The following is a 25,945-nucleotide window of genomic DNA, read 5'->3' as shown; positions in this document are numbered from 1 at the left end:
AGTATGAGGAGGATATGCTTGGAATGCAAGGAGAGATGTCTTGCCAGCATATTTCTCTTTGATTCGTGGTTTTGAAGCATCCTTACAAAAGGTATTTTTTTTCCTCCATGTCAGTATACATGAAGAATGATCTCAAAGCAAAGATCCTGATGGCTTGGCCAAAAGTTGTGTCTTGGGTTTGCTTAATCAGCAGGCGCTGCCAATTGTCAACAATGGCAAAGGGTGTGGAGATTCAGAGCCCCCCCTTCAGCACTGTAAGAGAAGATTTTTACACGTGAAGGAACAGCATGAACTGCTGCAGAAGTGATTCCTTTAATGATTCGTGGATCTAATTATTATTATTAATGATGATGCAGTGTTTAGAGCCATTAGTACAAATCTTAAATAAATGCAGGACAAGCAGTTTTATTTATAGCCTGTAATTACACCATATAAGGGATATTAATAACTAGAAAGTTGCACTATAAAATATGCATTGTTGTTATTATTGTCAGTTACCTGTACTGAATTAGTCTCCTTTCTGGATTTACTTATAAATCTTAATTAGCCACTGTGAAGTTGAAAGCAAAGAAAAAAACTATAGAAAATAAAATAGCAAGTTTAGAATCATAGAATCAACCAGGTTGGAAGAGACCTCCAAGATCATCCAGTCCAACCTAGCACCCAGCCCTATCCAGTCAACTAGATCATGGCACTAAGTGCCTCATCCAGTCCAACCTAGCACCCAGCCCTAGCCAGTCAACTAGACCATGGCACTAAGTGCCTCATCCAGTCCAACCTAGCACCCAGCCCTAGCCAGTCAACTAGACCATGGCACTAAGTGCCTCATCCAGGCTTTTCTTGAAGACCTCTAGGGATGGTTTGGAATAAATTCTGTCACAAATAATAATAAATTAATAAACTTCAGATCTTACCATAGCCTCAATAAGAAAGCACATTTTAAGTGTTTTTCAATATTCAGAGCAAGTTAGCTTTGCATTTGCAAGAAAGCAAAGGGCTATGAATGTAGATTGTTATGGGCATGCCATGGATGTCTCTCTGAAGTGGAGACCGTGGGTTGGCAATGTCCAATGTCCTCTGAGGCTAGATGGGCATGTGTCTTCAAAAGTAATTTGCTTGTGTAAAATTCAGACTGGATTTGCCTCTTTTCAGCACTATAGTGTGAGATACTTATAAATATACAGTAACTGTCTCCTTTTAAAGTTTTGGTGTGTTGATGTGAAAAACTTAATCACCAATGAAAAGATCAGCAAAGTAACTAAGAACCAGAAACTGTTTGCTATATTCAAGACACCTACCTAGACATCAGCACACACCTCGCTCCTCACATCCAGTGCAGCCAGCCAGTTTAAATGAAAACCTGATAGCCCAAGGGGAGCCAGCAGCTGCCAATACTGTCAGACAAGATGGAAACTCAGAGAAGCAATAAGAAGCCTGGAGATCCTCTGTCCTCTTTGATTCTGAAATGCCTCAACCTCCTTGAGTGTTACCTTTGTCACAGTTATAGATCACTCACTTTTTTTCTCCCCCTGTCCTTGGTATAGAGTTACTCAGTTTCAGCAGCGGTGGCCATAGCTGCAAAACCGAGGAAGCAGCAGGAATGAAACCTCTCAAGGCACAGCCTGGGCTCCTTCATGTTGCACAGCACAGATAAAACACACCTTGTCCTAGCTGTGCAGAAGGTACAGCTTTGGCTCCTACAAGCTCTCAAGAAAATGTCTGCATTCAGGGTAAGTGGTGAGGATTTACCAACAGAAGAGGCAGAACAGGCTACTCTGCTTATCTGTTTTGCAGCCTTGTATGTAGGATATTAACTGGAAAAAAAAGGACTATTTATTTTTTGGAAATCATCTTGCATCATTTTAGAGACCCTAAGTGATGGTGCTGGTGCCTAGGGATTTTTACCAATCTTTAAACACCTTGACCACAAGGAAGCTTGGCATTTTTCATGCATGAGTGTCAAACTGCACCTTCTAAGCCGCTTGGTTCTGTGATGCATTCCTTGCTAGCCAGAAAGAGAAGTCACATGCAGGTTTTCAATATCTAAACATGTAAGGAAGTGATCAAAATACTTCTCAGCTTCTTTTTCTTTCAGTTAAATCTATTGAATCTTTGTGACATGCAGTATGGTTTTCTAGGCTTTGGATGAGTTCTGTGAAATTTAGACTGTGCAGCAGAAAGTAATTCACATGTCTTAAAATTTTACAGGCAGTTAAGAATTTAGCATACAAAATGATCTGCACAAGATGCTTCTTTCCTACCATAGGCTCATCTGTGCTTTGCTGGTGATAAATGAAAATCTTTCTGTCCACTGGTGTGTTTCCAAATGTCATAGCTATTGAACATCCCAGTTACTTAGCCCTGGCATTACTCGTTGGACTTGTTCTCTCTAGGAACTACTCTGCCATAGGTAGTGGTACTAACAAAGATTTGGTTTATTGTCCTGGAGTCCGTAGACCCCAAAGTCCTCTTCAATATCTTTATTGATGATCTGGACGAGGGCATTGAGTCCAGCATCAGTAAATTTGCAGATGACACCAAGCTAGGAGCAGGTGTGGAGCTGTTGGAAGGTAGGAGAGCCCTGCAGAGGGACCTGGACAGGCTGGATGGGTGGGCAGAGGCCAATGGGATGAGATTGAACAAGGCCAAGTGCAGGGTTCTGCACGTTGGCCACAACAACCCCAAGCAGCGCTATAGGCTGGGGACTGAGTGGCTGGAGAGCAGCCTGGAGGAAAGGGACCTGGGGGTACTGGTAGATAGTAAGCTGAAGATGAGCCAGCAGTGTGCCCAGGCGGCCAAGAGAGCCAATGGCATCCTGGCCTGCATCAGGAACAGTGTGGCCAGTAGGACAAGGGAGGTTATTCCTGCCATGTACTCAGCACTGGTCAGGCCACAGCTTGAGTGCTGTGTCCAGTTCTGGGCCCCTCAATTCAAGAAAGATGTTGAGGTGCTGGAACATGTCCAGAGAAGGGCAACAAAGCTGGTGAGGGGCCTGGAGCACAAATCCTATGAGGAGAGGCTGAGGGAGCTAGGCCTGTTTAGCCTGGAGAAGAGGAGGCTCAGGGATGATCTTATTACTGTCTACAACTACCTGAAGGGGCATTGTAGCCAGGTGGGGGGTGGCCTCTTCTCCCAGGCAACCAGCAATAGAACAAGGGGACACAGTCTCAAGTTGTGTCAGGGTAGGTATAGGCTGGATATTAGGAAGAAGTTCTTCACAGAGAGTGATTTTCCATTGGAATGGGCTGCCCAGGGAGGTGGTGGAGGCACCATCCCTGGAGCTGTTGAAGAAAAGCCTGGATGAGGCACTTAGTGCCATGGTCTAGTTGATTGGTTAGGGCTGGGTGCTAGGTTGGACTGGATGATCTTGGAGGTCTCTTCCAACCTGGATGACTCTATGATTCTATGATTTCTCTCCCTCCATGGTTTGAATGGGAGAGGAAAGGTGTGAAAAATGTGTTCCTGCCCTGCAGGTGGGCAGTGGGGGAGCAAAGGGCCCTTCTGGCACGAGGGGTGCCCATGCAGGTTGGGATTGGCTGTGGTCTTCGCGCCTAGGAAGTGGTAACTCTGCTCTGTGTCTAGGAAGGGTGTAAATATTGGGGGACTTTCCCACCTTGGGGTTCCCGCCTTAGAGTTCTCCTCCACCTGGATAGTTCCTGCAGAAGGAGTCCCCTGGCACTCTGAAGGACAAGCTCCTGAGGGACATGACCGTCCCTGCTTTAGATGGCTTCCCACCGTAAGCACCCCCTTTATCACACACAGTATCGCACACAGTATTATCAGGGTTGGAAGAGACCTCACAGATCATCAAGTCCAACCCTTTACCACAGAGCTCAAGGCTAGACCATGGCATCAAGTGCCACGTCCAATCTTGCCTTGAACAGCTCCAGGGACGGTGACTCCACCACCTCCCCGGGTTGATAGGCTTGATAGGCCCTAACGAGCCTCGGATGTCTTCTGAACAAGAGTGAGGGGACAAGCATCTGGAGTGCTCTTTCTCTCAGCCTAACGCACCTGTGAGTAAACTTCTGGCTCAGCCTGATTAATAGTGGGGAATGCTGTGTTTGGTAGCTTAGCTTTTTCCAACTCCTGACTTCCAAAATAGTCAAATTTATCTATGATATCCTTGTAAGACCTTCTCAATCAAACTGAATCTGCTAATTAAATTAATTTCTGTATATAGTTCTGGGGGCAGGCTTCAGGAAAATAAAATAACTCTGTTTTTATATATATTCCTGACTCGGCCACATTAATTCCCTGCCTCCACAACATTTATACCTCACATATTGACACTGATGTGTTATTTCACAAATATGCCTTCTCTTGTGTTGTTAATGCAGATTTAGACTGTAGCCTTTCTCATGTGAAAGGTTAGTAATTTAGTAATGTCAGCTAGCTGTCTCTTTTCTTATTAACTCATTAATATAACAAAGTGCAGTTGTATCCAGAATGCTTATTATGGAGTATATGTTATGTCCATGTGTTACAGTAGCATATTGAGTGCCTAGAGAAAGGATGATTCAGGCAGTGTCCTACAGATAGTATAGTGCATGGTGGCAGATGGAAAAAGGTGGATCCAAACAAATGGATCTGGGCAGGGATCATGTCATACACACTGATTTACACTGGTACAGAGCACTGGGGCTAATTTCTTGACAGCAAGAGAAGCCTGCACTCGGAGCAATCACCAGTGATTACCAGAATAACTCAGCTGAGAAGGTGAATGTGCTCACAGTCCTGTGTATTCCAGTCTGAGTGCTGGCAGTGCAACTGCACAAGAATAGCCAAGAGCAGTATTTTACCTCCACAATAGTATGTCAGAGTGGCAAACTATGTAATGTGTTCAGGCATGACTGCTGGTGGTGGCTAGGTTTATTTTGGATTGATTGATAGGGTTTCCCATTGGCCCAAGGAAAGTAATTCTGCAGTGAGGGTCAGGTGGCACTGGCAGCAGAATGTCCTCTAGCATACATCTACTGCAGTGGTAATTAGTACAGCAATGCCTGGATCTGCAGCTCTCAGTAAAGCTAAAGAATATGGATAGAGTCACAATAAAGTGTTTTCAAAACAATGTAGCAATACTTAAGATGCTCCTATTACAAGAGGGATGAGGACATGCTGGAGCGTGTCCAGAGAAGGGCCACGAGGATGACCAGAGGGCTGGAGCAGCTCTCCTATGTGGACAGACTGAAAGAGTTGGGGCTGCTCAGTCTGGAGAAGAGGAGGCTCTGAGGTGACCTAATTGTGGCCTTCCAGTATCTTAAGGTGACCTACAAAAAAGCTGGGGAGGGACTTTTGAAGCTATCAGGGAGTGACAGGACTAAGGGGAATGGAGCAAAGCTGGAGGTGGGTAGATTCACATTGGATGTGAGGAGGAAGCTCTTCAGCATGAGGGTGGTGAGAGCCTGGAATGAGTTGCCCAGGGAGGTGGTTGAGGTCCCATGGCTGGAGGTGTTTAAGGCCAGGCTGGATGAGGCTCTGGCCAGCCTGATCTAGGGTAGGGTGTCCATGTCCATGGCAGGGGGATTGGAACTAGATGATCCTTGTGGTCCCTTCCAACCCTGACTGATTCTATGACTCTACTCATTCTGTGAAATAGGATGTAGTCCAGATCTCACCAAAGTCATTAGGAGTATTTTCTCACAGTTTGATGTGAACTAGCTTATGCCTTTTGTACACTGATACTGATTTTGAGAATGAAGTTGCTCCATGAATGAAAAGAATTTACAAGCTGAGACAAGATGATGAGGAAGAGAAAAAAAGTTATATACCTTACTACTGTTACCATTAATTGCTTCTCTAACCTAAATTCTGTTCAGCTCAGAAACTGTACTGTCTGGGTTTGAGAAGGAAATGTTCCCAATGTACCCCTGAAAAAGGTTTCAGACCAAGTTCAGTTCTGGGTAAGTTTCCAGTAGCCTACTAAAATCTTTCGATTTAGAATCTTTGCGTTTAGAACTGCTCTATTCCACAACCCCCCTCCCCCCCCCACTTTCCTTTGATCTGCAGGTGGGAACTATTTATCAGTTGTCTTTTAATCAGTAGTGGGGTTTGTCTGCACAAATATGTAAAAGTTCATTTCAACAACCTTCTGGAGCCCTGTGAGGCTGTTTCTTCATGACCATATCTGCCTGCAAAGAGACACAGCTTGAGAGAAGAGAGAAATGCATTTGAAATATGCCAAAATGGATCCCTGTGGCCAAAGGTTTTCCACAGAAGCTTGGTCTCAGGCCCAAGGGCACACTATGATTTAAGACAAATAGGTGTGGCATGGGCTTGTGTGTGTTTGATAGCTCTCTCCCTAACATGCACAGAAAGAGCTCAAATTGCACTTTTCATCAGTGCAGGTAGCAAGATTCCACTTCCACGAGATTTCACGCATCTGTCAGAAGCTCAGCAGCCTCCTTTCCTGTTAGTGCTATGCTGTCTTGGATCTTGCTCTTCAAAGCCTTTGGGTAAGCTATAATTAGTAACTTTAAAGCACTTTGAGAACTTCTCATGATCTTTGCAAATCAACTTCAACTCAGATGCTCAGAGCAACTAAGAATCAGCTTATCAGGAAAACCAGCATTGTAAAATAGGCTATATTTAATAACTGCATGCTGCCAACAGCAGTAAAATGCTCAAGAAAGGGTACATGTTGGTCACATAGTCACATTTTGTACCTTCCTCCCTCTCTGTTCCCTTCAAGAGGATTTCGACAGCTAAATTTCCCATTCCGGACTTTCTTCTTTTATGTCTATATTACAAACCCCACTGCTGTGAGCTGCAGAATTCAGCTGTCTAGCAGCCCAGTCTATTTTAGGAAAACTAATGATTTACCTATAAACAGAAAGTCTGCAAGGTTCATCATAGTAAGCCTTGAGCTTCTAATAAAATATTGATTTCATCTCATCAAATAATTTATGTCTTCAATTGGCTTGTCCAGGTACCCTGCTATTTTTTTTCCACAAGCTACAGCCATCATCAAGGGACTTAAGGTCTTTTTTAGAACAAGAATCTGTTTTTTTTTTTAAGGTAATGTGTCCCTGTGCAGTTTTGAAATGGGTGTTGTTACAGAAAGATGAATTCTTGCAAGGCAAGCGCTGCTGCCATACCCAAGGGAATCGCAATTCTATTTTTGCACTTACCTGAATTAATTGATTGAATTGGTGCATGCTATAGTTAAAGGTCACTCACTACATGCACACAATTTCTAATAGCCACAGCTTTTTTTATGTGAGTTCTAGAGTGCCATTGATAGAAAAATGAAAGCCACTTTGAAGACAATGAGGCTCTCACATTCAATGGTGAGATGGAAACTTCTTCAATACCCTTGCACTAAACATTTTGCACTAAACAATACTTTTCTATAAGTGGCTGATAACAAGGAAGAAATACAATGAACCGAGGGCAAAGAGGTTATTTTCAGAGCTCTGTATTGTCTGCTTGGTATCAATTTTCTATAGCACTTGATACTAGCATGACATATACAACATATAAAGACTGCCCACTGCACTGTATTCAGAGCCTGCTCTTTGTTGTAGGAGGTTCACATCCACACGTGGTGACTGGTCAGCACTGCCATAGCCTATATTTTACTGTTTCTCACAGTCACTAGGAGTGCAAATGCTGCTGACAGCACAAGAAAAATGAGTATTTGAGAAACAAACAAACAATTAAAATCTATGTTTTTACATTAGCTAGAAAATAGAGACTGCGCTGGGGACCTGTGCTTAAGATGATCTAATGCTAGTTAGGTAGGGGTGGCCATGTGGTAGTGGATCTGTCTTGTCATGGTTTCCCATGAGTCAGGAAAGGGAATTTGCTTGGTTTTGGTGATTCTCTACAAGACTGTTTTCCAGCAGTCTTAGGTTTCTGTGACTGCCCATATACACCTGCACACATGTTGCTCTCCTGCTGACTACATGCAGCATATCCTCGAGGAGAAGTGATAACCAGTGCAAGAAAAGAGCAGAACAGTGTCCCAGAATGACAGCATGGTAGAAAAGGGGAGAATGTGAGCAGAGTGACTCAGGCCTGGCAGACAAGGCTCTACATCATTCAAAGATCCTGTGTGTGGCTTATTATGAATGTCAAGCACAGACATTGGTAATGCTGATTAAATAAACAGCACAGCATCAGGCCTGTATGTTCCTTTAGTGTCTGTTTTATCTGATCATGCTCCCACAAGACCAGAAATTTCAGACAACTTCCTTATTGACAAAAATGTCTAACACATATTTTCTTATTCTGTCTTGAACAGCATAGAATGGAAACGATTTGGATGTCTGTTTTGGTGAGTTATAAAACCATTTGTTCTTGAAAAAATACTGTGTTAGTGGAAAATGATAATAATAATAATAATAAGTAGTATTGGTGGGAGCTATTGAGAACATTATCAAAACATATTCTAAGGCAAAAATGTAAACTTGGTTCCAACACTTCACAATATCACAGCATCACAGTATCACCAAGGTTGGAAGAGACCTCATAGATCATCAAGTCCAACCCTTTACCACAGAGCTCAAGGCCAGACCATGGCACCAAGTGCCACGTCCAGTCCTGCCCTGAACAGCCCCAGGGACAGCGACTCCACCACCTCCCCGGGCAGCCCATTCCAGTGTCCAATGACTCTCTCAGTGAAGAACTTTCTCCTCGCCTCCAGCCTAAATTTCCCCTGGCGTAGCTTGAGGCTGTGTCCTCTCGTTCTGGTGCTGGCCACCTGAGAGAAGAGAGCAACCTCCTCCTGGCTACAACCTCCCCTCAGGTAGTTGTAGACAGCAATAAGGTCTCCCCTGAGCCTCCTCTTCTCCAGGCTAACCAATCCCAGCTCCCTCAGCCTCTCCTCGTAGGGCTGTGCTCAAGGCCTCTCCCCAGCCTTGTTGCCCTTCTCTGGACACACTCAAGCATCTCAATGTCCCTCCTAAACTGGGGGCCCCAGAACTGAACACAGTACTCAAGGTGTGGTCTAACCAGTGCAGAGTACAGGAGCAGAACAACCTCCCTGCTCCTGCTGGCCACACCATTCCTCATGCAGGCCAGGATGCCACTGGCTCTTTTGGCCACCTGGGCACACTGCTGGCTCATGTTCAGGTGGGTCTCGTTGCAAAGTCGGAAGCTGAAACTGTTCTCTTTACAAAGATTCGTATTGCCAAAACGTGAGTGTACCACTGGTCCTCCTGACCCATTATTGATTAGTTCTGTTTTTCTTGTTGGTGAGTGTTGTGGCATTGTTTACAACTACAGAGCATGATAGAGTCAATACTAATTGAGGAGAGAGCATGCATCCTCCCTGCATTCAGCTGTGACACAAATTACTCTTCCTAGACTGGAAGAAGGAAGGATGAAGGACATTTTTCAAAGGGAAAAAAAAACCCCAACAAAACCTTCTCTTCTTGAAAACTGAGTATAAATAGAACTAAAAAAAAAATAATTATCCATTTCCTTAATTCTTGATAAACTTGCTTGGTCTGATAATGTGGAAATGGGTTTAGTCTGTGGGTAGGAATAACGAAACCATAAAAGAAAACAGAGTGTGCATTTTAAAAGCAATGGCACACAAATACCCACAAGGAGCAGATGCATTAAAGCAATCTGAGGACACACAAATGTGTGGCATACTGAACTAGATGATTACTTCCTCATTCTCTTTTTTTATAGTAGTGGCTAGACTGAGTTTCAGGAGTTTTTAAATCTCTGAAGACTTTGGTGAATTTAATTAAAGGAAGCTTTAGGTAAGAGTGGAAACAGACTGCAATTCTGGAAATTTCTGTGTGTTTCTCATGGTACTTTGAGACCTTTTCACAAAAACTGCAGGCTAAGTATTAAATAGTGGCAGTGGGACCTAGAGCTAGAAACCACACATCTCTTTCATCTTTGTTAGCTATGTTTTCTCCTGTCATCAAAGGACAAGTTCTGTCATGGTTCAGACAAGCGCTGTCTTGATATCTGAAGTCACAGCGTGGAAGCAGAGCAGGTTCTGCACTAGATGAAGCACTCTCAGAAATGGCAGCAATTAGACCTTTTCTGTGAGCATTTTCACTACCCATCCCAGGAAGTTTTTCACCTGTGTGTGCAGTGCTGTCCATGTGTCCATCTCACAACAGTCTGCCTGTCCTTTTAACTGTGCTTCCTTGGCCAGCTGTACTTAGAGGACAAGCAGGTAACTTGTGCTAGTTTGAGCCTAGCTGGGATATTTTGGTGAGAAGAATTACAATATAGGCTGTGAAAAGGAAACAATGGTGATGTCTACTTTACTCATAGGCTTGCTGAGATGTATAAAAACAAGAACACAAATATTGATAACAGAGTTGCACTCTGTCTCTGCTTGCCTGCCCTTCTCTCCCTAACCTACTGTCTGTGCAACTAATCCTTCTGCTTCCTAACCCTCCCCGGCCAATTCTCCAAACTCATCTTGAACATAAGGCAAAGTCTGGGATAAGGTAGAGGGGTGGAAAGGAGGTGGAAGGGTGGTTGGGAGCCCCTCCTGACGACTCGAGTTTCTGGGAGGGATGTTGTGTTTCTATATTACTTTTTAACTTGTATATTTCTGCATATAGCTGTATTTATTGTAAGTATCTGCTTGTATGTATGTATGTATGCTAAGCTGTAAATATAAAGCTTCATTCTAATTTTCAGCTGGGCTGAGTCTAACCTGGGTGATTCCATAAGAGTGTGGGGAGTGGATAACACCCAAAACATCACATAACTCCAGTTTGGTATTTGCTTATATTTTTAAGAGTCTAGAGGTAGATTCCATACTTAGGTGTTAGAAAAGCATTATTGACTGTTTAATTAGGTTTTCAATGGATTGATGTTTTGGGTTTTTTTTTGCTGGTGAATTTAGCACAGGCATAATTAACTTATATTGGTACCCCCACAGCCTGATTCATGGCTGAATTTCTAAAACACAGTTTCATTCTGTACCACAGCTTTTATTACATGTCTTTTACCTTAACTGTCACTGCAATGATGGATTTCCTATAAAATAGCTTATAAAATACAAATCAGTCTTTCCTGAGTCAACAAGACTAGAGGAAGACTCTCAGGCCAAGAAAACTACACTCAGTAGATGGTGCAGGACAAAGAAATCTATTATTTTATTTAAACTAGAATGCATCTCATTCTCTGGGATTGTTTTTATCATTCCTTCAGCCTTTTGTTGCACAGAGGAAAAAACATCCTGTTTTAAGTAGTTGTTATTCCTGCCCAACTTAGCACCCTACAGTTATTTGTACTGCATTTATTCCCATATAATTATTAATATGATGTAAGAGCTCAGTAAGAGTCTTCTCATTATTCTTCCCAAATGAGAGTTAAATGAGCTACCAGTGAGCTACCAATAGCTAAAGCAGCATGTGGAAGAACACTGTGGTAGTAAAAGGTTAAAGATCTGTCTTGCTGGCCCTCTGAGGGGGCAGTTTTCCAGTAGGTGTGCACCAGAGTGCTGAGTGACACCTAGAATTTACAAGTTGAAAGTGTTCCTGGCATAAAAGCCTGATGTGAGCTGACTGAAAGAGAGGTCCTCACAGCAGCAACAGGAGGTTTTACTATCCAAAGTCTAGCTTTGTAAAGCTGCCTGTTTCCACTGAAAGTATCTTCTCCTTATGCCCAGTGTTCTTCATTTTCATTTAAATATGACACCAGACTCAGACCTTTAGGTGGGTTTCCTGCAGAACACAAAAGAAACTGAGTAATTTTGTTTCTAGTTAAACTGAAAAGTAAAAAAAAATTGCTCTTGATGTTAGTTTCAAATAGAAATGGCTTTCAGTTTTAAAATAGTAACATCTCCAAATCATGAGAAAATTGTGTAAAGAGAACACTCTTTCAAATAATCCACCAAGATTGTGGTAGGAAAATGTGGAAAGAAAGCAGTACTGGTTTTAGAAATATTGTCTTCTAAAGTATATGGCTTCAGCTGGCATCAATTAATAAATGCATTCTACTTATCTGTTTTATTAAATAATTATTGTTTTCATTTAGCCATCTCCAAAAAATGGAATGTCTAAGAAACACCATTACATTGCTCTCTCCCTAGCCCCTGCAAGCTACATAAATTCCTATTATATAGGAATTTATGTGTGTAGATGTGTGGACATCTCAAGGAAATGAAAGCAGCTACAAATCATCTTTTCAATTACTGTTTTGTTTTTTTTTTTTTCTTTTGTCTGTATGTAAATGTACATTATAATCTATTCTGTAAAATACTCTTCTTTCATCTGAAGGTAGGAGGCTTCAAGCAAATGGGAAATTTAAGGCTTGTCTATCATGTGAAACATCATATTGTCCACCTGGGACAAGAGTTGGGAACTGCACGGTTTGGAGATCTTGGCACTATGATTCTGATTTGAAGGCTGATAAAGGGCATTTTACAAGACCCTTAGTCAGCCAGGGCAAACCACTGTGACATCAGTGAGCCTGTCTTTACTTGGTATGCGGGGAAAGTACAGGTTGGATGTTAGGAGGAAGTTCTTCCCAGAGAGAGTGATTTCCCATTGGAATGGGCTGCCCAGGGAGGTGGTGGAGGCACGGTCCCTGGAGGTCTTCAAGAAAAGACTGAATGAGGCACTTACTGCCATGGTCTAGTTGACTGGCTAGGGCTGGGTGCTAGGTTGGACTGGATGATCTTGGAGGTCTCTTCCAACCTGGTTGATTCTATGATTCCGGGTGTTGGCAGTACCAGTGGCACTGCTGATGGCAGTAATCAGCAGCGGTTACAAAGACAATAACGAAGCTCATCAGAAGTACAAAGTGCTCTTGTTAGGTTTTGGAGCAACACAGTTTGAGCCAGCTGGAATCTTTGTAACCAAATGGAACTGCCTGAATTCAGAGATGAACTCCATGACTTTCTAAAAAAGTGCCTCTGAAGGCAAGTAGTGGTAGGTGAATGGCTCCAGGACAGAGAGAGATTCCAAACTTGAGAGGTTCATAGGTTTCTCAGAAACACTCAATCATCACTATTATGTCCAAATCCATATTTTTTTCTGAGCAGCACTGGTTTATCTGGTTGTAGTAATTTCTTGAAATTCAGCATGAATTTAGATCAAAGTCATAGTTATTCTAAGCTAAGGTAAAGGCATTATGTTTATTCTAATAAGTAACCTTTAATGTTAAACCCAGAAAAATAATAACTCAATAGGAAAAAGAAAAGTGGAAAAAAAAACAAACCCAGAAGGTTACAGTAAAATTGGAATATGAGTTACGTGGCATGAATTTATTTTGACATCATATGTGTCCTGATTTTGGCTGAGACTGAGTTAATTTTCTTCCTGGTAGCTGGGACAGTGCTGTGGTTTGGATTTTGTATGAGAATAATGTTGGTAACACACTGATGTTTTAGTTGTTCCTAAGCAGTGTTTACCTTGAGTTAAAGATTGTTCAGTTTCCTGTATATTGCCACTGAGCAAGTTCATAAGAAGCTGGGAGAGAGCACAGCCATGAAAGCTGACCCAAACTAGCCAAGGAGATATCCCATATCATAGGACATTATGTTCAGTATATAAACTGGAAGAGTTGGTCAGAAGGGGCCAAACATTACTTGGACACTGGTTAGTAGGTGGTGAGCAACTGCATTGTGCATCACTTCTGGGTTTTTTTTTTTTCTCCTTCCCCTCCCCCCTCCCTGGCTATATTCCTTTGCATTACATTTATCATTGTTGTTATTATTAGAGTTAATTTTATTTATTAAACTGTTCTTAGCTCAACCCACAAGTTTTACTTCTTTTTTCCTGATTCTCCTCCTCATCCCACTGGGTGTGGGCAGAAGCGAGCAAACAGCTGCATGATATTTACTTGCTAGCTGGGGTTAAACTGTGACAGCATGTACATAAGACTCCCATGTATGGTGGCTTCATGGTGGTAGTGAATTCATTCTAGCTCTGAGAAAATTCTTCCGAATCCTGCTTGCAGCAAACGTTGTGGTAAACGTGTCCTTTCTGACCCACACAAAATACTGGTACCTGGTGAGCTTGCTTTTTCACTTCCCCCAAACATGACACTGCTCTGTATTGTGCAGTGGCCCAGGGTTGCTTATGTTAGCCAAAAAGGTGTGAGGAGGTGAGTACACATGATTTCATAATTATTGTTCTGGACGTGTAAGGGAGCAAGCTGAAGCAATTCCAAAGAATGAACGTAGGAAAAAAAAAAAGACAAGAAGGGAGTGATATCAAGGACCAGTGAAATAGAGGCAGAAAGAAAAGGAAGATGGACTACTACAACCTAATTTTTTTTGTTGTTCAATTTAATGGATGTGATGCAAACATTCCTTATTGCTGAGCAGAGCTTACACAGAGCTTCTCAAACCACTCCACCTGCAAGAGGTTGGAATATAGCTGACCCAAACAGACCAACAGGGTATTCGGTACTATATGATGTCATGCTCAGCAATAAAAGCTGCAGGAAAAAGGTGGCAGTGTGGACATTTGGAATGATGGCATTTGTCTTCCTTTGTAACTATTACACAGGATGGAGCCCTGCTTTCCCAGAGACCACTGAACACTTGCCTGCTGATGAGAAGTGGTGAATTAATTCCTTGTTTTACCTTGTTTCTGTGTATGGCTTTTGCTTTACCAATTAAAGTGGTTTTATCTTAGTCCAGGAGTTTTCCCACTTTTACCCCTATGATTCCTCCATCCCACCAGGGCAGAGCAAGTGAGTGGCTGTGTGGAACTGAGTTACCTATTGGGGTTAACCCGCAACAGCTAGTAAAAGAGTTAACAGGAAGAAGATTAATCCCTCTGAGAAGCAGACGTGGTGGTTATAAAGCACCTGAAGAGCTTTACTCTGATGTGGGCTCCTGGGAGAAAACAGGGAAGAGCCAGTACTGTTTAGGACATGAAGCTGGATGCCACAAAGATTAAAGAAGTGCTGTGGAAGAGGGTGACTCCAGTGCAGCAGCTGAAAGGTCTGATCATTCAGAAACCATGCAGGTGAAAGCAATTTATCATGCTTCAGGGAAGTGAACATCTGTAAATAAATAAAAAGGTAAAGCATCAATCTTTTGTGGGGTGGGGTCAGGGTGGGAGGTCATGTGGGGTGTTACCCAGAAGTACAAAACCTATTCTGATGTGCTTGGAGGCTGACAAGAAGAGACCTGTAGCCTTGGGAGCTGTCGGCTACAAACGCCTGAGGACAGGAGATGTCTTATCACGAGTTGGAACTGCTGGTGAAATGTGCCATACCTGTGCTGACGTGATGTATCAATTATGGTGTTTTGCAGACACATGGGAGTGTTATAGCAGCTCTGAGTGAGCACTGGTGGTAGCCTGGCACTGGTTTTAGTCCCAAGAACAGAGCTCAGCTAGGACACAATCAGTAAAAGGCCAGTGGGCTGACTTTGAGAACTAATGACAGGCTCATCAGGCTAGAAGCTAAAAGAGCCTGCTTTGTTTAGCAGCATAGATGCTTGTTGCTTTTATATGTACATACATACTTATATTGGGGTAAAAAGGAGACACAACTAAACAAAAAAGTTGTTACAACCTAAGTATAAACTAACTGCTAATAAATTCAGGCCAGAGGAAAGTTCCCAAGGCTCAGTGTTAGGTCTTTTGTTTCAAGCTTCTGGATCTGATATATTGCAGCAGCTCAAGGCAGAGGCTGAAGGGACCACGATGGCTCATCCCAGTTTCACAGGAACTCGGGATACAGTGGCCAGCTGCTCCCAGACTCCCTTTTCTTCTAAGAAACACATCTTTAGACTGGGATTTTATTGCTCCTCTACAAAGCCCAGCTAAACAGGCCAAAATCGCCACCTAGTGAGTGAGGAGAGTCTCTCAGTCCTCTTACTTCAGAGTCTGCTGTAAACGCAACATTTTGCTGCGTTTCTTTGAGTGACAATGATACATATACGTTGCAAGAACAAATCAAGCATTTAAGGAAAAACCGACAAGAAAGTAGACACTTTTCCCAGGAAATAATATGTATCTAAGCATGGAGATTCCTACCACCTCTCACTGCAATCATTAAGGTACTTTAATGTCTTTGGAGTAAATTCATAGGGGCCAGACTTAATGTCTGCACTGGGTGTTTTATGCCTCCTGCACAGACAGTGATTCACAAGGTCTCTGAGCTCTTAGTCCTAGTTTCTAAGAATTAATTGCTAAATGTAATTAAACGGTATAATTGGCTACTAGCCAAACAAGTGTCAGGAAATGGTTTCATTTGTAACAAATCTGTAATGGATTAAAATCAACACACAAGGAGGAAATGATAAACCTCTGTGTAACAAGGTAGAATGTTTTTGCAAAGGCTTCCAAGTTAAATCAATTTTGTGCGCTCCTTCAGCTGTGTCCAGTTCTGGGCCCCTCAATTCAAGAAAGATGTTGAGGTGCTGGAACGTGTCCAGAGAAGGGCAACAAAGCTGGTGAGGGGCTTGGAGCACAAATCCTATGAGGAGAGGCTGAGGGAGCTGGGCCTGTTTAGCCTGGAGAAGAGGAGGCTCAGGGGTGATCTTATTACTGTCTACAACTACCTGAAGGGGCATTGTAGCCAGGTGGGGGGTGGCCTCTTCTCCCAGGTAACCAGCAACAGAACAAGGGGACACAGTCTCAAGCTGTGCCAGGGTAGGTATAGGCTGGATGTTAGGAAGAAGTTCTTCACAGAGAGAGTGATTTCCCATTGGAATGGGCTGCCCAGGGAGGTGGTGGAGGCACCGTCCCTGGGGGTCTTCAAGAAAAGACTGGCTGAGGCACTTAGTGCCATGGTCTAGTTGATTGGATAGGGCTGGGTGCTAGGTTGGACTGGATGATCTTGGAGGTCTCTTCCAACCTGGTTGATTCTATGATTCAGCTTGACCTGAGTGACTGAACACGAACTCGTAGCCTGCAAAACTTCTCAGAGCTACCAAATAATTATTGAAATGGAAACTTTTCTATCATTTCTACCCTAATACCCTGTGTGTGTTGCTTTCTGTCACAGTGAAGAAATAAACTGAATGTTAATGTTTAAAAAAAAAATTGCATAGCAAATAACTTTAAAGACTTTGTTTTACAATAGCAACATTTAAAGCACGCTGTATTTCATGTCCTTTCCCCCCTTTCCTCTATTTAGGCATTTGAAATTCACATTGTCAAGACTTTGTGCAGTGATAAAACAGAAGAAATGGTATGAGAAAGTACACAAGAAGCTCCTGTTACATCAGCTGTGACTTTTGAATAACCACATAGAAGAATTCTGAAGAAATGGTGAGTATAAATAAGGGTGAGACAGGAAACACTGGGCTGTTTTTCTCAAATCAAGTTCCTTTCCTTGACTTCACTTGGCAGAGATGGAGCTGTGGTGCTCACTGCTGATAAATATGTCATGATCTTTTTGAACCTGCATATGCCTAACTTATGTAGGCAAATCCTGAACCTGTTAGTGAGGCAATAGGCGTCTAAAAAAACCTTCAGGACTGTATTTTGCCTTTCCAAAAGGACCTAATTTTAAACTGCCATATGCTACTGTCTAAATTTATTTCCTACTTTCCACAACAGTAATCACCTAAGTGTAAACACTAGACTTAGTGATGAAATGCCCTAGTCAAGCAGAATGTGGGGAATTACAATGGATGCAAACCTCAGTGTAAGGTTAAATGTTGAGTCACTGGAAATGGTTTCACAATACATTATAGTATCTTACTGTTTCTGTTATGCGTTCCCAAAGTAATATGTGGACTGGATTGAGACACTGCATTGTGCAACAGCTGTATAGATAGGGAAGGAAGATTGGCACTGAGCACATCAAAAGAGATATCTAAGAAATGATATCTTGTATTTGACATGTTTCTAGCACTATCTCTCTAACCATGTGTTATGGCTTCCCTGTACAACATCTCAGTATGAAGCTTTTTCTTAGGTTGGTTACAGTACACAGAACCTGTAGTAGGTTCCTATATGCTGACTGAGCTGCTAGACAGCGACGTTTTCATTCTCTGTGTGCCAGGAAGGAGAGCTCCCTTCTGCCCACATGAAGTTACCATGAACATATCAGCCACCATTGACACATTGACCTTTTCTGGGTTTTTCTGCTGTGCTGCTTTTTAAGAGGGAGCAGAAACTTTAGTTTACCGACAATTTATTGTGTTGCACTCCATGAAGATAAACAAGATGGGTGAAGCCATGTGTTTATCCCCTCACTCTGGAAATACAATCAACCTCAGGAAGTGCTTCATAGGGATTTGACAACAGAGTTCCTCTTGCCTTCCTAGAATTAGAGCTTTCTACTGTCCTTCACATACATGAGTCTTTGGGTCTCCTAAGGTGAGAAGATAACTTGGAAGATGAATTGAGTTGCTATAAACCAGCCTGCTTTGTGAGACCCTGGAGATGTCATTTATGAGCCCTGCTGCCTCTTACAAGGATATCAGCAGGAATAGTGGGTGTCAAGGGAAGCAGAGGGAAACAGTGGGCAAGAGCTGTGTTTTGAGGCCATTGGCTGCCCCCTCTCACACCCAGTACTCATCTATTATGTGGATAGACTGTGGAAAGCTGAAGTGGAAGGGACTGTAAGAGCTGCTGAGCCAGAAGGGCTGACCTGATGTAGGTGCTTTGACTGTTTTCTATCTGGCACCAAGAAGTAGCTTGTTGAAGGGAATATGGAGGAAGCAGGTATTTTCACTGGAGTTGTCTTTTCCAGCCCTTCCTTCTTTGTGTTTGTTGGAGTAGAGCTGCTAATCTCTGCAAATTCCTCAGAAAAGTCAGTCTCATTGGTCATGCTTCCTCAGTCTCATTGGTCATGCTTCCTCAGTCTCACTGGTCATGCTTCCTCAGTCTCATGAATTCATTTAATTTAAAGATGTGAGCCTAAGGGATTCTGCCCACATTGCTTTTACAGGTTGCACTTCATTTTACTTATGTGTTTCCTCACATATAATTAAGAATATGAAACAAAGACTGTAGCTTTCTGGATTTAGTACTTGCTGTGACATCTGCTAAGGTAGCAGCTATCAGATGAAGGAAAGTGAGCTTATGTTTTTTTTTTCCAGTAGCTTAACATATCCCTGATATAGGGCTGGGATTGAGACACAAGCAAACTCTGTGCACAAATGTTAGAAATTTGGAACAAGCTTGTTCCTGGGTTAATTTTTAATGTGGAGTTGAAAAATGGACATTATTTTGCACGTCACTTTGTTGTTAAAGGGGTTTCAAACAGTAAGAAATGACAGGTAAGGTCAAGGTTTTGCAGCATATAAAAATAAAGCTTCATCTCGGCAGTATAGGGCAGGATTGTGGATAGTAGGACCACTGTTTGGAAAAAAAAAAGTGAAAATCATTGTTTATGCAAAATGAGCTTCAGTATCTCATCTGAAATGCAATGTGCCACATCTAGATAATCTAAAGAACCGTGGAGAAAGCCATAACAAGGCATGAGCTGCACTCTTATCTTGTTTGCTTTATCTTGATATACAATGAAGACAAAGTTAAATGTGATGTTGATATATGTATATATATATATATACACACACATATGTATGTGTGATTAGACACTAGTACAGTGTCTGGCTATGCTTTTACTCAGTCTGTCACCACCTTCATTGTTCATTTAGCATCAGACCTTGGCTTTATCAGAAAAGCAAACAATGGAAAAGAAAAAGAGTCTTCTGTCCCTGATATTGAATCTTTAAGCAAGTAGTTGCTATAGCAATAACATTTCTCAAAATACTAAATTTAAAAAGACAGCTCCTGAGAACAACCTCATCTCTTGTGAGACATCATATTTTAAGAGGATTTTTTCCAGTTTGTTGCATTCCACTTAAAGAAGCTGGAAGTCTATGCTCTTTTCACCAAAATACTCAAAGCTAATTTTAAAAATAGAACAAAAAAGAGACTGACCTATTTTTGCCACTTTTGTTTGTTTGTTTGTTATTTGCATGTGTTTCAGAACCTCCCATTGTTTTATCATTTGTCTTCCACATTAGGGATGTCTTTAGTATATATGTGTGCACTGATGTTCATTGAGAGATGCTGTAGGTGCCATGCTCTGGTAACCATGCCTCTGGGTTGGCATTGAATCACAGAATCAGAATGCACTGAGTTGGAAGGGACTGCTAGATGTCATCTAGTCCAACTCCCCTGCAGTAAAGAGGGACATCCCCAATAGACCACGTTGCCCATCAAACTGACTTTACATGTCTCCAGGGACAGGGCCTCCACCACCTCCCTTGGGCAATCTGTTTCAGTGTTCCACCACCCTCATGGTTAAGTACTTCATCCAAATATCCAATCTAAATACAAACGTTTGTAGTTTAAAACTACTGTCCTCTGTCTTACTGCTACAAGTCCTTGTGAATACTCCCTCCTCAGCTTTCTTTTAGGCCCCCATCAAGTACTGAAAGGCTGCTATAAGGTCTTCCCTGAGCCTTTGCATGTCCAGGATGGCTGTGTCTTGGGTGGTGCCTTTGAAATTCACCTGGATCAGGTCTTTTACAAATCACTGGATACAGCCTTTACTGTTCTCTGTACAGCTGCTTCTTGTTGTTTTGTTTGTCTGTTTGCTGTTGGGTTATTTTTCTTCCTCCAAAGCCCAGTCCAGAACAGACTTTCTGCCTTTCAAGGATATTACAAGATTTAGGTGAAACGGCTTGGTTACTTTTAATTCATAGCTAAGCAGCCCAAACCTCCCTCTTTCAGCTTAGAATAACAGCTTATCAGTAAGGCAGCCTTTGTGGTGCATCAAAGAAAAACCTTTACGGTATGCAAAAAGTGCTTCACTCTTTCCCCTTATCGGTGCTGGAGCATTACTTATGAAACGTTGCCTTGGATCAGTGCTTTTGGGAACAGTGCAGGTTGTGGTGGAAAAGGTGGCCTTGGGAAGGAGCAAGCTGCCATCTCACAGGGCTCTGGGGCCACGAGCAACTAGCATTTCACTCAGAAGAAAAGCCTTTGCAATTGGCATCCATGGCGTGTGGGTGCAGCAGCTGCCCCCGTCTCTCACTGAGCTCAGAGCCACACTTTGCTTGCTTTCTTTTGTGCAAGAACATCTTCTGCTATTGCGGTCACGCTGATCCCACACACCCTATTGCTCCCACTCATGGGCTCTTTCTATGCTGTGTGGCAGCCAGGAGAAAATAGTTGTTTGCTCCTTTGAAAACAGAGAACTAGACTGATGATGATGACACTGATAAAACTGCTAAGTAATATGGAAAGCAGCACATAGACAAACTCTGGCCCAATGCTCCCTTCTCCCTTCTTTACTGGCATTAAGTTAAGACTGACATGCTGAAGATTGTCCCTAGATTAGTAAGAATTATTTCAGTAGTGTCATTGTCTGTGAATGGAAACAGGAAGTGGAATATATAAAACCTGTACCTTGAATTCACACTTCCCTTCAACTTTCTCAGTGGTTTTGAAGCTAGATGTGTTAGAGGCTTAAAATAAAAAGGCCAGGCAAGAGTCTCCGTGAGCCAGGACTGACCCCGGTGAGATCAACAAAGTAAAGCTGATGTGTAGTTACGTCAGAAAAGAATAACAATCTCCATCTCGAATGCAGTGATGCAGGCTGTGGTTAAGATTATGGGAAAACCAGACTAAATTAAATCTGAAATACCACCAGTTAGGTCACCACAGTTCACTGAAAAGCCCCCAACTCACCAAGTTGAAGCAGATTTGCTGGATTCTTGGCAGATGGATTCTGCTTCAAGTGAATTATTGACATATAAATTTACCTTTGCTGTTGTTCTGCTGACAACGATATCATTTGCCACTGACAGCTCCTATCCTCTGGATATTAACTAAGTTACTATCATAGTCCTTTTAATTATCCATATTATTATTGTATAGATTGGGAAGGAGATATGAATCGCAGAGACCTATTGAGGCCATACAGTAATGCTTTTAGGCATTGTGTATGAGGAAAACTGAATTTCTTCCCAATATTAAATAGACATTTCTGTAAGGACTGCTCTTGCTTTGGGAAGAGCTTTTGTGAATTTGCACCTGTTTCTTGCCTGCACAGCCATTAGGAGGAATATTCAGTAATGATGGCACACAGTGTGGACTTGAGCCTGGATGAAGACATTAAATTCCCACTATGCCACTTCTGCATAGTGAAAAGTACCTCTCTAAAACCACAATTTTAGAAAGAACACAGTTGTTCACTTTCACACAGTAAATTTGGTCCAGTTGGGACCAACAGATTTGGAGAGATCGAAAAAGTCTAAGTTTTTTAGCTGTGTAAGATTAGGCAAATACAAAAATAATTGAAATACAAGATGCTGTTGTCTCTATATCTGAGTTTCCTCATGTCTCCAGAGGCTTGTGATTTGAATACATTTCAGAACAATCTGATGGATTAGGTGCCCACATTTTATTACCATAAGGTGACAGGACCCTTTTCATGATGCACAGCCTACAGGCCAGTTGTCATTGTGTTCCTTTACCTTTAAGCTGATCTTCAGAAATGCATGGAGGTACTATAGGAAACAACGTTAAGAATCACATCTACATGTACCAGTGCAAGCTGGTACAACATAAGGCTTGCATGAACATTAGTTGAATATTAAAAAGTATAAAACCTCAGGGTCAATTTTTGTGAAAATTAATTGCTGTGCACGTGATAATGGCCCTAAGTTTGCCACCACTTTGTGGTCTCTTGCCTACTTGAGGTTTGGTTGCTTGTGTTGAGGCCAATGCTCACATGGTGTGGCTGTGCCTGGCCTAATAGCTTGCTGATCCTGACCTTAGTTTCCTGACCTGGATTCCCTACCTGACCTCAGACCTGCCTTGCCACTACAGATTTGTCTGGTGATCACAGAGCTGTTGGCCAACACTGGTGAACATCACCAGAACTGCTCTGTGTGCCTTGCTGGAGTGCTCTGCGTATGCATGGCTTCTTGGTGAGAATGTTGCCCAGCCTGTCTACCTGTCGCTCTTGGCTCCTGGTTTCCCATCTCTCACAGGGCAGCCAGTTCTCACTACTCTCTGAAGCATAAGTTAAATTTTACTCTGTTTTGTTGCTTACTTTTAACTATTCTTTATTTGAAATAAATTCAAATGCTCTGTAGAATTAACTTCCCAGGCTTTCTGGCGTGTCAAGAAATGAACCACTGAGTTAATTTTTCCATGAGGTTACAGTGAAGCTCAGTTCCTCTTTTATTCCAGTGCTGCAGTGAAATTTCACATTCTGTTGCAAAATACATAGGTCAGCACAGTAACAAAGCTGTGATGAAATAACTTGCACTGCTGCTTGCATAGTTTTTCCTTCACAATATATAAGCAGGTATTACAGGGGAAAACTCACACTGAAACAAAGCAAAATCCAACAAATGGAAACAAAGAAAGCAAGGGACTAAATTTTAGAGGGGAGGACAACAGCTAGAATAGTGACAGACACAGTTCATAGGATCACAAGACAATTCTGGTTGGAAGTGACCTCAAGACATCACTAGTTCAACCTTTGCTCAGGGGAAGGTCAGCTATAAAGCCAGATCAGGTTGGTTTGAAAACTTGTGACAGTGGAGTATGAAGAACATCTTGGTGCAACTCGCTCAACTGCTTGGCAGCCCTCATCGTTCAAAAGTTCTTCCTTGTATAGACTCTGACCCTTCTTGCTTCAATTCATGCACGTGATTTCTTGTCCTCCTGGTGTGTACTCTTCTGAAGTGTTTTGCTTCAGCCTCTTGAGTTCCCTTTGCAGAATGTGCAATTAATTGAAAGTATAGATAAAAGTGGGAACTCATGAAAATAATAGAAGTGTCTCATTTGTAATGGAAAACCCTGTAATTTACCTGCAGACTGATCTCCTAAGAATTTCCATGCTGTTTGTTACTGCTGTTTGTTTATGCTCCAAGTATAATATCAGACCTAGAAGTGTGGTGAAAGAAATGCTACTTTTTCCACTGCAGAGCTGCTAGAGGATGATTTTTTGGATTAAAAAATTAATTTTACCCTATGAAACTCTACAACTACCATAACCAACATTCTTCCTGACAGCTGAACAAAAGTTTTAGGTTTTGACTAAAACTGGAAGACAAATGACTAGGGTAAGAGGACTCCAGCCTTCCTCCAGCTTGATAAATGTTTATGTCCATCCTATGAGCTAGCTAGTAAGCAGCTCATAGGCAGTTCTGTGGGGAAACCTGTGTGTCATGGTCATTCAACTTTGATTGTTGACATTAATTTCTGTACCATGCCTGATTTAAAGATATGTGTTGATGCTCTGTTGATTTCATTAACCCTGTCATAACTTCTTAGCTCCAGCTACTGGTTTCACTCAGATTAATATCTGCGACTTGGCAGGTTATTTCCTAGGTTCAGACTGGGGAAGAGTTTTTCCTTCATTCTCTCCCCTTTAGGCTACCCACTTTTACTTTAAATGTGCTTGCTTAGGCATTTTTGACAGTCACCATTTCACAGGAAGTTCTGTAGGTGATTAGTGCACTGCTCTTTGTAGCAGAACTGTACAGACAAATGTCTTTTGTTTGGTCTCCGTCATGTTTTTGTAGGCACAAGCAACACCTGAGCAAATTCAGTACATCTGTCCGTGCAGTTTCACTCACAAAGCAGTAAAGAATGGGATCAGCAATGCAATTCAAACTTGTTATGGCCTGTGTGATTCTATAAACCTTATACATCAGCTGCAGAATCTGTGGGTCTTTGGTGTAAGGTTCTTTGATGCTGCGAATAAGCAATACAATGTGATAAGGAGTGAAGCAAACAATGAAAGTAACTGTGATATTCAAAATAAGTTTCTTCACCTTTTTCTTTTCTTCATCTACTGTGGCTTGATTACTTCTCACTACCTGGTAAATTTTATGGTAGCAAAACACAATGATTATCAAAGGGAGCAAGTAGCCCGAGCATATCCGGAATAAATTCATCCATGACTGCCACTGTTCCAGGGGGTATTTATCATAGCATAATGTATGATTAGTGAAATTGCAAGGATCACTGAACACTTCTTTATTCACCAGTATGGCTGAATTAAAGACACTTTCCAGGAGCCAAACAATTATGCTGATAAACAATGAAAATCTTCTTGTGCGCAGGTGCTGGAGCTTCAAGGGGTGAACTAATGCCAAGTACCTGTCAACAGAGATGCAAGCAAGGAATGCAGTGCTGGTGTAGAAATTCATATACATAAGGAATGCAGAAATCTGACAAAGCAAGGCAGAGAGCCTCCAGTTATCACCGTTCCAGGCATAATCTATCCACATAGGCAGAATCAGAGAGTACAAAAGATCAGCCAGGGATAGGCTGAAGATGTAGACTGCTAATTCATTCTTTTTTCTCACCTGAATGCAAGATGCATAGAGGGATATGCAGTTAATGGGAATACTGATGATCATCACAGTGCTGTACACAAATGGAAACAAATACTTATCCAGAGTGTGATCATCATGGCACTTAGCAGTGTTGTTCATTGTCCGCCCTGAGTATTATCTTTGGGCTAATTCCAGTCTGGATGCAATGAAAAACCCTCTGTAGTCTGATGGACGGTCATCTGTTAGTTCTTCAGGACCTGGTTGGTAAAACTCCAGCCTTCTGTTACCAAAAGGAAAAATACCAGCTATAATAACATTTTTTTGGTGTTTTTTTTTTTGCTTCTTGATGGGTGTGGGGGTTTTTTGGCTGTTGTTGGTTTGTTGGTTTTTTTTTTTGGGTTTTGGGGTTTTTTTTGCTTCTTTGGTTTTGTTGGGTTTCTTTAGAATAAAGAAAATGTGTTTGTAGGAAGTCAAAGGTTTTATACACTCCTCAGGTTAAGAGTGGATGGGAAAAGGAACCCAAATCTCTAATGTGGTCATTGTCAGTTACATGCAAACTCATATGGTAGAATCAGGATAAGTAGTTAAGACATTTCAATCAGGATAAGTAGTTAAGACATTTCCAGGAGGATAGGGTCCTGCAATCCCAGGTCTTTCTTGTGAGAGTTGAAGGAGATGATAAAGGGCACAAAAAATAACAGAAGTGTACCTTCTACTATTCTGGTGGGCAGAACAGAGTTTCAGCCATAGGAATACAGCAAATTTCTTATCCTAAATAACCTC

At 42.0% G+C, this 25,945-nt stretch overlaps 1 protein-coding gene and 1 long non-coding RNA gene across 4 annotated transcripts; one reads left to right on the top strand and one right to left on the bottom strand.

Annotated features, from left to right (window-relative positions):
• Nucleotides 1-25,547, top strand: LOC135180902 (uncharacterized). Of its 3 annotated transcripts, none has more exons than XR_010304597.1 (7): nucleotides 1-91; nucleotides 1,545-1,730; nucleotides 5,825-5,903; nucleotides 6,343-6,455; nucleotides 8,246-8,278; nucleotides 17,032-17,165; nucleotides 24,947-25,547. It is a non-coding gene; the product is annotated as an uncharacterized LOC135180902 (long non-coding RNA). The 3 variants fall into 3 exon arrangements; XR_010304600.1 differs by lacking the exon at nucleotides 24,947-25,547 and adding an exon at nucleotides 24,404-24,670; XR_010304601.1 differs by lacking the exon at nucleotides 1,545-1,730.
• Nucleotides 24,284-25,945, bottom strand: GPR65 (G protein-coupled receptor 65). Its single transcript, XM_064153741.1, has 2 exons — nucleotides 25,872-25,945; nucleotides 24,284-25,442 (listed from the first exon to the last, which is right to left on the bottom strand). Exon 2 carries the CDS (start codon nucleotides 25,319-25,321, stop codon nucleotides 24,284-24,286), a length of 1,038 nt encoding a protein of 345 aa, XP_064009811.1. The 5' UTR covers nucleotides 25,322-25,442; nucleotides 25,872-25,945.

This window comes from Pogoniulus pusillus, chromosome 1, assembly GCF_015220805.1.
Source record: "Pogoniulus pusillus isolate bPogPus1 chromosome 1, bPogPus1.pri, whole genome shotgun sequence".
NCBI classification, from domain to species: domain Eukaryota; kingdom Metazoa; phylum Chordata; class Aves; order Piciformes; family Lybiidae; genus Pogoniulus; species Pogoniulus pusillus.
This window is presented reverse-complemented; position numbering and strand designations above follow the sequence as displayed.

Coding starts and splice junctions, on each gene's coding strand:
- GPR65 (XM_064153741.1), bottom strand. CDS start 25,321: ATGAACAACACTGCTAAGTGCCATGATGATCACACTCTGGATAAGTAT.